Genomic DNA, 17,822 nt, shown 5'->3' with positions numbered 1-17,822 from the left:
TCATATTTGTGATATTAAATATGAAAATATTTGCTATATTTACAGCAGTTAATTCAGATGTAAATAATTAGTAAAAATAAGTATGTAAATACACATTAATATTAGAAATGAATGGAAGTTTTCATTTATTTATTTATTTGCATTTTAAAATTATATCCAGAGCTAAGATAGTATTTATAAATATCTGTAGAGCAATGCACACCCCTATCAATCATACTAATTATATGGGAAGGATTTTTACCTGAACATTCCTCATTTAACACTTTCAGATATACCACTGTTGAAGTGTCAACTTTGTGTCAGTGTCAGCTAGGAAGCATCACAAAGTAATAGCTTTTATGAATCATGTAGAATATTCATTTTAGTATTTTGTTTTAAATTATAAACTCCCCCCTTTCCCTCTCTCTCTCTCTCTCTCTTGTTTTTTTTTTTTTAACTTACAATATCCTTGAAAGACTTAATTTAATCTGAAATAATCTCCCTCAATTTTGAAGCTCTTGCAAATTAAACACCTTAAGCAGACCTGAAACTGTTACAGATTTTCAGAGCTGTCTGAAATTTGAAAAAAAAAAAATACAACCAACAACCAGGTGTTTATATGGTTCTGATTTGTGTAATGTTTAATTATCCTCTTTACAATTATTTATTTTGAAAAAAAAAAAAAAAAAGAAAATTTGGGATAAGAAAGCTTGCATACATTCATTTTCTTCAATGCACGTTAAGGAGACATATTTAAATGTTTAAATGGAAGAAAACACAAAAATAACATTTTCCAGTTACGCTAACCTGTTTATACTTTCATACTGCAGATAGATACATCTTTACATTATTTTTCCACTTTGGAATCCTTGCGCCATACTTGCTCTTTCTTTAATAAAAATAAATTAGTGTAAAAATTTATTTTTATAGGCAGGAGAATATCAGATCTTCACTCAGAACTGCTAAATATAACATTTATTGCACCAAAATCTCTTATCAGACAAATGTCAGAGAAATTCTGAAGAGATGCTGGAGGGTGAAGTGTATCTCCAAAGCAAGGCACTTTTCCTTCTAGTGCCATGAACACAAACCCATTGCTGCCCTCAGCAGAAGCACAGAAATGATGCAGGGCTCAAATCTGCATTGCTGTGCAGCTGCAGAATGCCAGACACCCCACCAGCCTCTTGCTGGGCTTGGTCTCCAGCAACATTTGCCTGCACCCCAGGTGTGCTGTGCAGTGCTGGAATCCCAGTCCCAGATCTTGTCTCCCTGCCTGCCTGTGCATCTGCATTTCCTTCCAAAGGGAGTCATGGCACATTACAGGGTGGTATGCAGCCAGGTCTGATTGATAGATCTACAGCAGGGATACAAGGATAGTAGTAGGGTGGATTATCCTGTGGATATTACCTACACTGGATTTTTGTTTTTCTTAGCTTTTGAAGCTGTGTTGGCAGCACTGTGCCAACTGTAGTTGTTGACTTTGCTATTGTTTAATAATGACAACACCGAACTATTTATTTATCGCTCCATGCAGAAATGGATGTGGGATTGTGTAAATGAAATCTCTTCTGTGTAAATGAAATCTCATCTGAAAAAAAATTTCAAGCATAGGATGAGCAAATTTTGGAGAGGAATTGGGGAGATATAGGGACTAAAAGGCAGATAAGAAATAAACAGAAAAGTGAAATGTCAGAACCTTCTTGTGGACCAAAGAGAAATATGAAAATTCTTATAGATATTAGCATAAGAGTCCAAAAATTTTTCTTAATACATTGTGTTTGAAAGACAAGGTAGACGTTTATAGAAACATTATACGTACTATATCTGAATCTACCTCTACCTCCTTCTGGCAATGTCATTATTGCCTATTACAATTATTAATTCACTATTCATGCAGAAAATGTTATCAAGACTCATTTTCCTTCTCGGTGCAAAGGAACGGTGTTCCCCCAAAATGAAAAGCTAACCTGGTTTCCCAAGTACATCACAACATTGCTAAAGACTGCGCTGTAGCTAAACAGACTTAACTAAGTGTAAAACTGAACTTACACAGTCTACAAATAAGCAACCAGAATCTAGGTCCTTAGATTGAAAAAAAAAAAAAAAAAGTGGTTTGTTACATGGTCAAAAAGGTTTTGTTTGTTCCTATGATCAGTTATAGGTTTCTTAATTCACAGGGTGAATTCTGATGCTGAAACTTCCACAGAATGTAAAGAATTATTAAGGACAAGATCAAGCTCCATGCTATAGTTTCACATTATTTCATATTTACCAGCAGGCATAGAAGAGGTAAATCTGGTTGTGCAATCAGTAAGATTTGTTTGTTAGACCTTTTGATTTTTTGCGAGGCAACATTAAGAAGCAAGGGAATTCCATCACCGCAAGTGCTTTGAAATCAAACTCCAAGTAATCATAAGTAATCAAATTTCAAAATCAATTGATATGGATTTATGTCATACTTTGGGTTTCTATTACTTGTTTCCTTAACACTTTGGCAATGTGGTTGGATTTTGGGAGTCAGGAGGACGATTGATCCATAGAGAAATAATACCAAACATGGCTTTATTTCTCTACGTCATATTCCTAAAAAAAATACACTTGTGAGATTTGAAATAAGGTAGGTGTTTTTCAGAATATTTTTAGAGTTAAAAACATTAACATGCAATCTTTCATAGGTAATGTTTACAAGGAATGGGGAATTATATCATGATAAAATATCAGTAGCAAAGAACAAGCTGAAGGTTAACAGCAGTGATTTTGAAATTTCATTTTAGCATATTTTGACAGTTGCACATTTTAACTGGTTTGCAAACAAACTACTTCACCAAGTGCAGATTTTCAGCTCGAAGTGATCACTAAGCTCAAAAGAACACTTACCTTGGTCCTCTAAAGGCATATCAACAATGACTTGGTCACTGTGTTTCCCATACAGCCCATTAGAACAAACAGCAACTATCTGAAGAACATAACTTGTATTGGGCAGCAGGTTATTTAGAATAGCCCCCTAAAAGAAAAACCACATGTAATCATTTACTTGCAAAGATGTATCAAATATCTGGAAATGTTAATATTTTTTTCATAACACACTTTTCATACAAAGCATAAAGGTCCTTTCTTTTAGGACTCTAATATAAGCTTTTTACATTTTATTGTCACAAAAACTTTTCAGGCAACTTTGAAAAGAAATTCTTGTGAATTTTTAAATTGAGGATGCCAAACTGCATACTTATGTAATGAAGAATACTACTTTAGGTAATCAGTTTAGGCAACATTACCTGTGATAAGCTTATGAGTCTTTGAAGAGACTGACAGGAACAGACCACACACATGAAATACCACAAAGCTGTAAATCACTAACTTAATACTTATAGCAGTATGATAGTACTGATTCTCATTAGCTGCTTGTGTAGGTCATTCTTTTCAGATCACTAAGCAATGAAGTACAGATCACTATTAATTGACTGTCTAAGGAGCTCCAGGTTTTATGGCTAAGAAGCTCTGAGTTTGACACGGTCATAACATTTTGGTGATACTACAGGTAAATCAGAACATCAATCTGCAAACGCTTTCTCTGTTTATGGTCTAAAGAGTTTTGTTTGTTTGTTTAATCACCTCTGTGGCATCACAGCCAAAGAATGAAGTACAGCTTCTCTAAGATGTAGCCAAAGATATATATGTATATATTTTTTACTGAATCAGTTCCCAGCTACCATTTAATCCTTTAAGATAATTAACAAGAGCTTTGCCATCACCATTTTGTATGAAACTTGAAGAGTTTACAGTTACCAAGTCCTGATACCCATCTGTCAGAAATTCATGCTTAGTCTGGTCTTCTCCATCCAGTTGTTGATAAAAGACAGCAAATTTCTCAATCATGGTATCATACACAACCCGAGGTCTTTCCCACGTAACCAGAAGACTAGTATAATTCTTTGGATCAGACTGGACATTTTCAGGTTCTGAGCTGCAAACTGAAAGAAAGAAAAGAAGGAGTGTGTTATTAAACAGTATAAATTACTCTAATAAAATCTTGATGTACCTCCTGTCAAAATTAGTGCAAGTCTTTGAAGTGCCTCATTTTTAGCTTTCTACTAAAATATGTGAGGTGTCATGCACTATTAAAAGAAACAGAGTTGGAAAACTAGTTTTTCAAAAGCTTGTTAATTTGGGGACTGAGACCTCTTTTCCCCCACTTTTTAATACTCTATTTTGAGAAAGATTTGTATCCAGTTCCTATTATCATTAGAAGAGCTCTCCCACCAGCTGTTTTTTTTGTTTGTTTTTTTTTTTTTTTAAATGTTGTTTTAAAGATTATATGTAAATATATCATACTTGAATTACCTCTCAAGGGTGTTTTAATCTTTTTATAGAAGAGTCAAAAGGCATATTGGGAGGGAAAAGAACCTATTGGATTAGCTGGCAATGATTTCATATTTCATCACTTAAACATCAACTGTAGAAATGCAGTAAGAGGCACCAACAGGTTGTTTGTTTGTTTTTTTGGAAGCAACATAACCAAAAGGCCTGAATCTCGTCTATATCCCTTGTCCTTTCACACCATCATCCAATGAGAACATCCTTTGCCTTACTTTAGCTTGAAAACCATGTATAAGTAGCGAAGGATGTTGAAAGAAGTGGGGAGGAGGAGGTATGAGGCAGCTTGGGTTTGGCAAAGTGGGAATGCTCTCCAGACTTTTTCAGCCTGCTCCCATTACTATGTCCTGGGCGTTGCTCTGGATATCCCAGCTTGATGAAGTCCTGGGCCTGTCCCATGAACACCTTCTTGGTGAGCCTGGACCTTGCTCTCCAGGCAAAATCTGACTAGGCAGCTACTATTGCACATCTTCCAGTCTTTCTCTTCTTTTCTCTTCCAATACATTTTTCATCTTATTCAAGTAAGCCGAATCTTCCAATACATTTCTAGATGTACACATGTACTGATTACCAGCTTGCTAGAAATTACTGAGATTCTGTCATTTGTTATTTAAATCACCCAAATACCTGTGTGTAGATTAAAAATATTATGCAAGGTCAAGATACATTAACCTGTGTGACTAAATTAGCAGAAAATGTAAATTATTTAGCACAAGATCACTGAAGAATGAGTAATAGACTGTGATACATGAAAAATTAAAGCAAAACAGTATACAGCTGCATTGTTCATGGCTGCTTGTTTTTGGGCTGAAAACTGTTTGCCTTCCTCGGTCTCATCATCCCATATGCTGGTGTTAGACACAGAACTGATGAATGGAAGTGGCTATAAAAAGTGTTCACTAATTTTTGGCTCCCAACTTGACACCATAGCAAGTAGGTATCTTGGAATGAGAGCCAAGATTGAAACTGCATGTTTTAAGCATTTTGGTTGCTGAGCCTGAATTTGTGCCTCTCCCCTAGCTTTTGGAATTTCTTTTTGACTGTACTGAATTTCCTTTTCTATGTGCTTTAATGTATGTTGAGAAAGAATATTATTCACTCTATTGCTTCTTTTATTACCCCATTTATATTGCTCTATTTCATCTATTAAACTAGTCAAAATCACTGATCAAAGTACACGAAGTTTACAATTTAATTAAATTTTGCATATTAAAATTTGAGGGTGGATATATTTTTATTAGAAAATTTTAACGACTTTTGTATGAGTAATTTCGTAGTAATTCCCTATTTGGAATAAATGAGGAAATATTTTTCAAATCTAAGAATATGTTTAAAAACAACTGTGAGCATCTAGCAAAAAGCAAGTAAAAGAAACACTCTAACTAGAAAGCAAGAGATGTAGGTTTTTTGGAGCTCTCTTAAAGGAAGCAAACACCATGATACTGCATTTTGGAAGGAAGAAAATTCTTTCAACTAACTTTGCAATTCACCATTTGAACACAGGAGGGCACTCAAAACATAATGTTTTGAAAACCAAATTTCTTCCACTTTGTATGCAGGTGGGACGTTCTGAGAACTCTAGTCGGAGTTACTTAATGGAAGATATGCAGCATTTTGTGTGCGTGCGTGTGTGAGCTAACAGTAGAAGCAGTATTAGTCTGTAATTTAGTTTGAATTGTATAGCTGCTTACCGGGCTTTGAAACCACCATGCAGTGTATTGGACATACCATTTTATTCTTTATACTGAATTATTTTAATTGAAGTAATTAAATAGCAAATTTAAAAGTATAAATAATTTTTCAAGTTGTATACATTTCTTTCCACTACTGAAACTAGTCATGCCAGCTCATTTCCACCAGATGGCATAAGTAAATCATTAGACCAGAAAAGATGATTCCCTTCTCAATTCTGAGCAATAAGGCAGAAAAAAACAAACTTTTTTTTTTTTTTTTTTTTTTTTTTAATGACTGAATCAAAATATTCGTGTCTTGGTAAGTGTTTAAATTAACTCTCCAAGCATTTTTTTTTTTTTTTTGTAATATAAGTACCAAGTTTCCCCCTGATACAAATTCAAATTACAAACTTTTCTCTGGTCTTTTTTCCTCCCTTCCTCATTTGTCTATGAGTGAATCTGATTCTGAAATCTTAGACTATTTTAAGGTTAATTAGATATTATAAAACTTTTAAAGCTGAAAGTTTGGAGTCTTCAATATTTTGTTTATTTTATTTTGTGTTGTTCTTCCAACTATGTTCTTCGAAGACCGGCTTTTCTCCCTTTTGTTTTCATTCTTTTGATGTTTGTCTTGTTCCTTTCAGCAGTGACCAACAGTATTCCTGGATGACAGTCATCTGCACATTATTTGCACATTATCTGCACACTGATTCCTTCCCAAGCTGGTGTCTCTTGCTTTTCTTTAAATGCCTTTTCATCTGTTATCTTGCCTGTGCTGCTCCCTTCCTTTTCTAGACACTCATAGTAACACTTAGGTACTTTGGTCCTAACTACTCCCATTTCCCTCTTGAGAGCCTGGGAAAAGCCAGGAGGTCATGTATGAATTTAATGAAAGACTTCTGCTCTGATATTAAGGTTTTGAAAACCTGAGCAACGAGACTACAAGAAAGAAAGTTTTTGAGTCTCTTCTAGTCTGAAGTCAGAGATATTCAACTAGATTTTTTATTTTTTTATTTTTTTTTTCTTTTCAAGTCTCAAAACAGCAAAATACAATTCATGGATTCATGGGAAGCGGGAGATCTATTCCCCTGCTGGAATTTTAGGTAAAAAAGAGACCAGAATCTGGCTTTTGGGATTCTCTCCATTTATCACTTTCTCAGTAGTCTGCATGAAATGAATTTGGTGACTTCAATCCAACTTCTGTTGAAAAAGCATCCACATTACACAACTAAGAATCAAATGGGTTTGTAAAACAAAATCCTCTTTAAATCCCTGAAAAGGCAGCTTTGTTTAGGTCTAAAATGCGTTAAAAGGGCAGTGCAAGGAAGCTTGAACTGATGTGATCTTCACTGAATGTTTGGTTGAGACAAGCATTTAATTTTACACTCCATTTAATCTGACATATTTTATGATTGGTAGTTTTTTTTCTCTGAAGTGATACATTTCTGAATAATAATAGTGTACTACTTTCTACACAATTTAAAATGAGTATTTTCATACTCAGTGAATCTTTTACTGAAAATTGTCTTTCAACCTGTGAAGAGAGGAATGACTATTCAGTAAATACCTGCTTCATGAATTTCTTCTTGTCCAGTGTACGAGGAAAACACTTGCCCAAAGAACTTATATTGCTGCTCTCGAAAGTTGTTTTGCAGGTAGTCCATCAGCATAACATAGCCAGACTGCTGCATTGTAAGAACTTCACAGAATACAGCTAACTAGAAGAGGTGACAAAAATAAAGTTATAACAAATTAACCACATTCTTCCAACAGGCAAAAGCCCTGAGAAAAAGGCACTGGGCAAACTCTCCCTGATGAGCTCTCTCAGATGACAATGAAATTTTGCTGGTCTGTACCAGCAGTATATCTACCCATTTACTCTACTTGAACTTCTCAATCGTTCTGCTTTTGGACATGCTCTGCCTACTAGTTGGCCAGGGAAATACTGAAGGAGCATTTTGTTTTCTCTGGACCAGAAGTCCAGACAGTCTGCAGGGATAGGAAGTGTGTTTTTACTCCCTTATAAGGTGAATAATGACACAGAATTAAGTCCTGGACTTAAAAAAAAAAAAAAAAAAAAAGAGAGAGAGAGAAAGAGAGAGAGAGAAAAGGAAAAGATAACACACACAAATAATTTTTTAACTTGACTGCTGTATGAAAAAGAATTACAATTAGAGAAAAGAAATGCCAGGTTGTTGGGCTGGTAATGAATGACATGAGCTTTTACCACATACATGCCAACTGCTTTTCTCTGTTATCATGTAAAATTGTTTAATTTTAATACGTTACATAAATTACCTGGTTCTCAGAAATACTAATTGTATCTTTGAACACAATCCATTCAACTGTTTCTGAGCAGGGAGGAGTTGATAGAGACCCATTATAAGTGTAATATTTGTCTGTTGTATTTGGCAAAAGGTTCAGCAAAATAAATGGTTCTAAGGCAGCCTGTTTTCCTGAAAGAAAAAAAAAAAAACAAAAAAAAAAAAACACAAAAGAAGCCAAAACATTTTTAAAAGTCAGATAATTAAAATACTGCAGAAGCAATGAACAAATAGAAATCACACTCTTGAAAAGAGTTATCATTATGGAAACAAGCTAATTTTGAGATTATTCAAAATCTGATCTCCAGAGACTAGCAAACAAACTAATTGCTGGACCTTTCCTATTTAGCTTGGATAAATATTGTTGCATAACAACATTGTTTATTTGGTGAAGTTCTAATGGGTTATTCCAGTAATAAATAAAGTAACTGTTATAGTTGTTCATAAAAAATTGTTCATCTAACATTCCTAGTAAATGTCTGAGATTCCAAATTTTTGTCTCACCCATAAATTTCAAAGAGAAAATATGTTAATTTTTTTATTTGGTGTATCAACTTTGGTCAAGTTGTTGAGTTTCTCAAAGGATCTTAACTTCCACAGAAAATCTCTGCCAGTGGAACTGTTGCTGTGACAGGTCTGTGAGTTGTACTGCTTATGTCTGCAGAGGCAGAAATTTGTTGTATTGGGAGATTTTAAAATGGTGGCAATAAAAGCTTTACATAATGAAGAAAAGGATGCACAGATATCTCGCAGGAGAGTATGACCCTTCTGTTTATTGTTCTGTGAAAATAATATCACCTCTTTCAGGTCACCATTTTATCTGCTACCTTGTCAGCTGGGAGCATGAGTGATGAATTGGTGACAGCTCACCCAGGGAAAGGTAAGTTCATGCTGTTATGACAGTAGGGTCCAGCAACAGAAATTGGCAGAAATGGTACTGCCTTCCTCAAGGCAGAATTTTTCAGTTTGTGACGATTATCAATGATCTGCTTTACTGATTGGTGTATCCAAAATAGTACTTGTTTTTCACACCTTGGAGTACTGCAGATCCTTATATATTTTATTTCAATCTAAAGTAACTGATTTTAAATGTCTTCGTCTTTGATAAACATGAATATTTCATGAATATCCAGATTGTGCATTATCTTGTAGTTTTACAGATATACTACTTCTAGAGCCTGGGTGGATTTCTGACCTGTCCTTGTCTTCATAATTCCTTACAAATTTGGTAAGAACAGTAAGTTATATCAACAGTTTATTACAAATCATTGATGCTTTTTATTTTGTACAGGGACTATTTCACAGAGTTAAGGTTTAAAAGGTAGCTCTTCCCTTCTCTCTAATCCACATATAACGAAAGGGAAACATTTAGCACTGCCAAGCAAAGCACATCCTTCTATTCCTCTTGTCAACATATTAGCTACCTTCAGACAGTGGCTATCATTGTTATCTGATAAATGTTTAGTTGATGCATTTTTCCTTCAGTAAAAATGAATGGCCAGTCCATGTTAGATAAAGTCTTGGGGACATGAAACTTCTCATTTATAGTAAGAATCCTGCTATAGATTTTTCAACTTTGGATTTTAAAATGCCAAAGTGATTGAGAATCTAGGTTTTAAAATCAAACACCCACAAAGGATTATAAGAAACAGAGTGTGTCTAGAAGGAATAGGAGTCCTCTGTACAACCTGAGAGCTCAGCAGCTGGGATCCAAATGCATACAATACAGATGTGACTGACAAGGACAGTTCATATATATTGCAGACAAGGACAGATTGTATGCTATTCATTTTTCTTCATGATGAACAACTTGATTTACTTGTGACCTGAGTTTTCAGAGCTCATTTGCACTCTATTCAAGAAAACCATATTCTGCTCATTGTTGAAATGCCATGTAGTGTCTGTATCTTGAATCTTGCTGCCGATAATTTACAGCTCCCATCCAAGGCTGTAGGACAGTATCTGCCTTGATGTATTACTCATTCTCCTTTGTGTTTCACAGAAGATGGCACACAAAGATAGTGAATTCTAACAGCTTTCGATGTCCCCCTACTCTGTCTTTGTAATTTACAGGAGTTACTCCCTTTTATATTCATTGAACAGTGTTTGTTTTCTGGAGAAAAACGATCTCAATTTTACTGTCATGCTTTTGAAAGCTTTCAAAATAGTGACATTAAGAGTCTTTAACAACTTCCAAACCATCAATATTAAAGGTCTTTGCAATGCTCAAGTATCGTTACATGTAGGAAAACTGAGGCAATGTTAACTATTTTGTTAGGGTCGTGGCCATTCATGGAGCAAGAAAATAAACCTATTCAGGACAGTAGTCATTTGTGTTTATTCTTCTGTGAAGCCACTATGTAACCGAATTAGAAACAGAGTACATATCTCTTCATGCACCGCCCTGAAGTCCATGTGGTTTAGTGTAAAACCGTAAGAAATTCTAAAACACTGAAGAGCAAACAGCTGGTATAAATAATACTAGTACAAATGTAATATAATCAAATTATTTCAAATTTGCATAGCAGCTACTGAAAAAAAAAGCATTTGACCCCCCTGAGTCTACTGAATACTAACGTTCATACAATATTTGATGTTTGTAAAACACATCTTGGATGGATACAACTGCACTATTTGGCTTCCAACCACATATAATACTCCAGTAATCTATGCCTAAGAAAGTTTGTGGAACAAATCAGACCTTTCTTTTCACCTAGCATTTTAAAAGTTGCAAATTTTTTGTGATAATTATATTTATTCATTTACAGTAACTGATGGTCTTACAAATAATGTCTTGTACTAAACTAAATGTATGATTTATGTCATTTCTTAAAAAAAATAAATGTGTCTGAGCTCTTGAGAACTGCGTTCCTGAATGACTTTAAAGTTTCATAATTATGCTGAAATGGAACTTAGTCTAACGGTATTCAATAAAACATGGCAGCAGACTTACCAAAACGACTAACACTATCTACTCCATTAATGATTGGAATATAATCCGGATTATCTTCTAGTCCAATCTGTTAAAAAGAAATTGCATTTTTTACAGCACAGACTTCATGAAAAAAAAATTGAAGGTTGCAGTTTACCAACAAAATTATACACAACCTAAAGGAGTGCAAACATATTTGCCCATTTGCTTTTTTTGTGAAAATAAATTAGAAAAACATATGTAAATTTTTAACTCAGTGATCACACATTGGAACCCGTTAAATTCAGATTGAACATCTGCTGTTTCAAAGCTTGCTTAATGACACAAAGATGTATTTTGTTTACCTCAAACAAAATTGATAAAGCTCTTAGCTTTCCATTTCCTTTAATTGCCTCTTCGAAATTTGTAAATTGATCTGCATCATAGCAGTAGATTTGCATCTGCAAATAAAATGTATTAAAATATGTTATATACAAAATAAAATTAATTATTTATATGCCTAGTTTGTGAAAAAAAAAATGTTCAAGAGAATTAATTAATAGAATTAATTAAGAAGCTGTTACTTATCTAAAAAAGATCTATACCAGAAAACCACTAAGTCTGTAGGAGTAGAGCATATCAAGGAGCATATTCTCCATGGAAAATAGAGTAAGCCTAGATAACTAGCTGATAATGGATGTCTAACCTAGAGTACTCAGGTGAGATGAATCTTGAAATCAGTCCTATAACACAAACTAAAAGGCAAGGCGTCTTGTCTGCATCTGCCTTGCAGTAAGTGTAGAGAAATGTGGTAAAAAAAAAAAATAAAAAAATCCAGGTATTCTGTGACCACATTTGCTGTCATGGGCATTGGATTTACATCTCTTCCTCCTCTCTTCTGGTGCAGTTGGGAAATCTCTTCCATTGCCATGTCACTGACAGCAGGAGCTCATGGTGGCTTTTCTTGTGGTGGATCCTCTCTTGGATCTGGAGAGTGATCCTCTCTTAGGTGATGATGGAGGTGATCCTCTCTTAGATCTCTTGGTGGGACAGATGGGGTGTGAATGGGAACTTTTAAATAGCTGTGAGGTAAAGAAAACATTTCCCAAGGAAAGCTCCTGGCTCACAGCTCTTCATGGAAAATAGGACAACCTTGGCCCTACTGCTTTGCTCTGACACAGAAATCCAGTGTCTGAAGTGTGGAGCAGCTCGGTTGCCTGCCACAACTGTGCCTTTTTAGCTGGAAAGCGATCATATCACAACAATGGGGGTTGAAAGATGGTCTGCAGAATGTTTTCAGCAAATGAAGAGCTGCTCCTTGCTTCCTCCCCATCCTCACACCACTACAAGATCTGTCAAAACAGCCCGGAGCCACACAGGACCAGCTCTCATGTACTGGCTCCTGGCATACTGCCTCAACTCCCCTTCCAACGTGGCAGGATAGCCACACTTCTCCACGAGACAAGCAGCTTCTGGCTCTCACGGGCTCTCAACAAATCCCCAGCTTTGAAAAATCCATTTCCACCTTAAATAAACCACAACTTGGAGTAAGGTAAGCCAAACCTGTGGGTTTTAAACTTTGTCAGACTAGTAGGAGCAGCTCCCAATATCATCTTAAAGGATGTGTCAAAATGCACAGCTTAGACACCCTCAATGGACTAATGCCTCACAATGCTGTTCTCATCATTTAAATATTACTAAAATATTACTAATTTGGATTGAAGTGATGATTAAATTCACAACTAGACTTTAAATAAGTGATGAACAAAGGTGTTTAGTAAACAATGTTACTTTTTTGCAGAATCAAAAATCCTCAAAATGGATTCTGTACTTTACCTCAAGGGGAAATTTTTGTCCTTCCAAACTATGTTCTGATCCATCCGATGATGCGTTGCATTTTCCCCAGTGAAAAGTGATCTTGCTTGCTTTGAATACAGTGTCTAAGCCACCTCCACTTACATAATGATCATTTGTCAGGTTAATTTCCACTGAACAAAGAGATAGAGGAAAAAAAAAAGCACACACAGAAGTGTCAATATAAAGGCCAGACAAGGCATCTGTGACTCTCATATTTCAGTGTAGGTGCTAAAAGTTAAATATTATATGATTCTTTTCCTATATTTCATATGCAGCTTGTCAGGAATCTGGTTATTCAAAGTAAGAAGTGTGTTAATTCATTATTAACTTGGAGAAATATGTTTCATTTCATGCTGTAATTCATAAAACAGTCTATTGAAGTGCACTGTTTGTCTGTGTCAGAAAACTTGCCACACAATCAGGCTAAGCAGTGCAGAAACACTGGCTTAGCTACCAGCCTGACCTTCCAAGAAAAGAAAATCCTAAAATATGTAGCTTCCTGAAAGCATCAATATTTTTAAGAAAAAGGAAAAAAATGAAACAACTCATTATGATCATAATTCTAGATACCAACCATAAGGCAACAGATGAAAAAAAGAAAAAAAGGTATAGCCAGTTACCAGGAGGTCTGTCCTGTCTGGGAGACCCCTTACCTGTGGGGCAGCCTTCACCATGAGGAAGTGATGACAGGTCCTCAGCTGGACAGGGCTGTATACAAACTGCAGATGGGACTAAACATTTGTCTGCTGGAGGGAATTAACAGGATGGAATAGACCAAAGCCACACATTTGGTGTTTCCACCTGCAGAGACTGTGAATTTTTTGACCTCTTGCTAAAACAGAACTAATGTCATTGCATTTTATTACATCCTTCTCCTCAAGACCTTGAAGACAATTTTAACTGCAGAGTTTAGCAGTTCTTTTTATAATATCTGAATCACCGCAGAGGAGGAAGAACTCACATCAACTGAATTGGACTTTAAAAAATCTATTTCACTATCACTATTTATATCAGGTACTAGGGCAAAGGGTAGTAAGTGATAATTATAATTCATAAATAAACAGAAACAATAACACCAAAAACATCCAAATAGACCTCCTGAGGGCCAAGAGAGCTGCCCAGACCCTCAGTTGCAGGGATCTCCAGAATCTGGAAGCCCCCTGGGGCCTGAAGACAGAGGTGGGTGTCGTGGGCACAAGGGTGCCCAGCTGGATGAACTTTTAGAGCACATTGCTGTGTTGTGAGAGGAGCTCACTGGGCAGTATAGTATCCAGGAATCTGAGTGAAAGATTGATGCATGGTATTGTGCACTGACATGGTCTGAGCGACAGCCAGACCTCAAGTCCTGGCAAGGTTTAGGTAAGCTGGCTTCCAACCCTGAACTGACAGACATGACTAACGCACAAGATCAGGAAGACTGACCCTCATCTGTGCTTGGAGTAGGAGGAACAGTCCTCTTCCTTGTCACTGAGGTGCCCCTATGCAACAGATATGATGCTCTGGGGCTGGAAAAAGGAGAGTGTGTGAACAATGGTCAAGACCCAGGAAAGGACAACTGCACAAAGTTGGACCAACCAACTACCTGTATTAGAATGAGTGCCACCAAAAAGGAGTGAAGGGTGTTAGTAATTGGTGATTCCTTGCTGAGAGTCACTGAAGCACCCATTTGCCATCTGGACAATCTCTCTAGTGAGGTTTGCTGCCTCTCATGGGCCCACATTTACAATATCAGAAAAAGGCTACCAAGACTGGTAATGCCAGAAGACTACCACCCATTTCTCCTCTTTCATGTAGGGTCAAATGAGTCTGCAACAAGGAATGTTAAGAAAAGTTCATGTTAAGAAATGTTAGATTTACCTCAGTGTTAAGAAATGCAAAGATTGTGGAGAGCTGCCTCTGAGAAACAGCCATGAGCAGGTTGAGAGCTTGGGGTAAAAATTAAGGACTGAATCAATAAAGAACGCCTTGTGGTCAGTCTACTACAGGCTGCTTGATCAAAGGGAGCCTGTTGAGGCCTTCTTGCTTCAGTTGTAAGAAGCTTCTTCCTTGCAGGCTCTCATCCTGATGGGGGATTTCAACCATCTGCATTTCTGCTGGAAAGCTACACAGCAGGCTGTAAGCAATCCAGAAGACTCCTTGAGTGCACTGAGGATAACTGCCTGGTCCAGGTATTATACAAACCAACCAGAGGATAATCTTTATTGGACCTGTTGCTCACCAGTGTGGACGAACTCATTAAAGAGGTCAAGACTGGAGACAGTCTGGGCTGCAGTGACCATACCCTGGCTGAGTTTGTAATCTCAAGGAATATGGGTCTGACAAAGAGCAAAGTCAGAGCCTGGAAGTTTAGCTGTTTAAAGGATTAGTGGATGAGATCCTCCATGAAACTGTCCTTAGAGACATAGGAACTGATCAGAGATGGAAACTCATTAAGGACACTTAGAGAGCAAGAACTCTCCATCCCCATGTCAATCAGGGAAGGCAGGAAATCAGTGTGGCTGAGCAAGGACCTGTGGACTTGTTGGACCTATTGAGTTGTAAGAAGGAAATGTGCAGGTTTTAGAAGGGACATGTTGCCTGGGAAGAGTAAAGGGTTGTCATCCAGATCTATAAATTGGAAAGATATGTATTTGAAGCGTGGACTATTTGGTGCATATGAAAATGTCTGGATGGCTATAACCAGACAGTGGTGGTCAATGGCTCTGTGTCCAGGTGGAGGCCAGTGATGAGTGGTGTCCCTCGGGGGTCTGTCTTGGGACTGGTGATTAATGTGTTGTTTAATGTCTATCAGTGACATGAACAGTGGGATTGAGTGCACCCTCAGCAAGTTTTCAGATGACACCAAGCTGAGTGGTGCAGTTGGACCAGATGGTCTTGGGGGTCTTTTACAACCTTAACGATTATATGATTCTATGAGTTGATACAACAGAAGGAAAGGACACCATCCATAGAAACCTAGACAAACTAAAAAAGTGGGCCCATGGGAACCTAATCAGATTCTAACAAGTCTAAATACAATGTGCTGCACTTGGGTTAGGGCAATCCCAGACATGAGCACAGACTGGGAGAAGAACTCATTGAAAGCAGCCCTGCTGAGAAGGACTTGGGGGTTCTGGTGGACAAAAAGCTCGACATGAACGAGCAGTGTGTGCTTGCAGACCAGAAGGCCAACTGTGTCCTGGGCTGCATCAACAGAGGAGTGGCCAGGAGGTTGAAGGAGATGAGTGTCCCCCTCTGCTCTGTCCTTGAGAGGCATCCAGGTCTATGGCTCACAGCAGAGGAGGGCCACAAAGATGATCAGAGGGCTGGAGCACCTCTCCTACGAAGAAAGGTTTAGAGAGTTGAGGTTGTTCAGCCTAGAGAAAAGAAGGCTCCAGGGACACGTCATTGGGGCCTTTCAACAGTTAGAGGAGGCTTATAAGAAAGATGGAGACTGACTTTTTACATGGGCAGATAGTGACAGGACAAGGGGTTTAGGTTTTAAACTAAAAGATGGTAGATTTAGATTAGGTGTTAGGAGAAAATTCTTCACTCAGAGGGTGGTGAGGGACTGGAACAGGTTGCCCAGAGAAGCTGTGGATGCCCCATACCTGGAGGTGTTCAAGAGCAGGTTGGATAAGGCCCTGAGCAAGCAGATCTACTGGGTGGCAGTGGGAAGGCAGGGGAGTTGGAAGTAGATGATCTTTAAAGTCCCTTCCAACCTAAGCCTTTCTATGCTTCTATGAACAAAACAAAACAAAACAAAACAAAACAAAACAAAATAAAATGTTTGGCCAAGGCATCTCACAGGATCTAGTTAAGGCTCAGAGACAATTGTTAAGAAACACCTTCCTTTATGCCTATGCCTGCAACAAGAAACAGTGCTTCCAAGAAGCAGCTTTGGGTACTGCTATTCTGGACTTATAGAGCAAAGTGGTTGCAAGAATATTATTTGACAATGTAAATGCCACCATAAGCTTATTTTACAGCTATCTACTATGCAGATAGTTATTACTGCATGTCTAGAATCTTAAGTGAATATACATATATATTATTAAAAGTATACATACATATGTCTAAGTGTGATTAATCCCACCCAGAGTTTTTTGAAACTACAACTGGTCCATGAAGTACTTTCAGATGAGTAGGTGATTTATTCATACTTTAAAAAATAATAATTCTGTATACTCAATGAAGATTCTAGACATGTAGTAATAACTATCATTATTTTGTAGAAAACTCTAAATTACTGTTTAGCTTCAGTGGAGTGCTCATGATGGGATGATAGTGATGCTGTGATTGCATTGGCTCTATCTGTCTGTGCACATAATTTCCATTTGTGTTTTAGTGATTTCTCTGTTATGCTTGGTTATAGTTATCACCTCTCTTTTGTTATTAATAATATTTGATGGATAAATTCAGAATGCAGAGGCTAAGGAAAAGTAAAACGAAAAAAAGTTTCATTAAAAGTCCTTGGCTGGCCTCCTTTGCTGACCTCTTTAAACTCCAAAAATGATTTTTTTTTTAAATTTTTATTTTTTACCTGTTTTGCCCGTGTTGCGAATGAAAGTATCTTCTGAAGTTTCCTTTTCCCATCCATGGAATTTAAGTTTCTTCAGATTCACATTTACTTGGGTGAGATCTTCATCTATATTGATAGGAGATTGTTTGGCACCATTGCAGGCTGAATATTTCTTTCCCCAGTTCTTTTGGTTCAAAGTTCCT

General features: G+C 36.9%; 1 protein-coding gene across 1 annotated transcript in view; it reads right to left on the bottom strand.

Moving 5' to 3' along the window:
* Positions 1-17,822, bottom strand: part of PTPRZ1 (protein tyrosine phosphatase receptor type Z1) — a gene marked incomplete at both ends in the record, with an annotated part of 137,523 nt that overhangs the window by 43,755 nt on the left and 75,946 nt on the right. The window contains 8 exons of the mRNA XM_084284857.1: positions 2,857-2,983; positions 3,766-3,950; positions 7,594-7,744; positions 8,325-8,482; positions 11,304-11,370; positions 11,627-11,722; positions 13,098-13,249; positions 17,641-17,820. Of these exons, the coding sequence (XP_084140983.1) occupies positions 2,857-2,983; positions 3,766-3,950; positions 7,594-7,744; positions 8,325-8,482; positions 11,304-11,370; positions 11,627-11,722; positions 13,098-13,249; positions 17,641-17,820 (1,116 nt within the window). The remainder of the gene's footprint in view (positions 1-2,856; positions 2,984-3,765; positions 3,951-7,593; positions 7,745-8,324; positions 8,483-11,303; positions 11,371-11,626; positions 11,723-13,097; positions 13,250-17,640; positions 17,821-17,822) is intronic.

This window comes from Netta rufina (assembly GCF_964035555.1).
Source record: "Netta rufina genome assembly, chromosome: 1".
Lineage (NCBI taxonomy): Eukaryota > Metazoa > Chordata > Aves > Anseriformes > Anatidae > Netta > Netta rufina.
The sequence above is the reverse complement of the archived record's forward strand: the minus strand, read 5'-3'. Positions and strand labels throughout refer to the sequence as shown.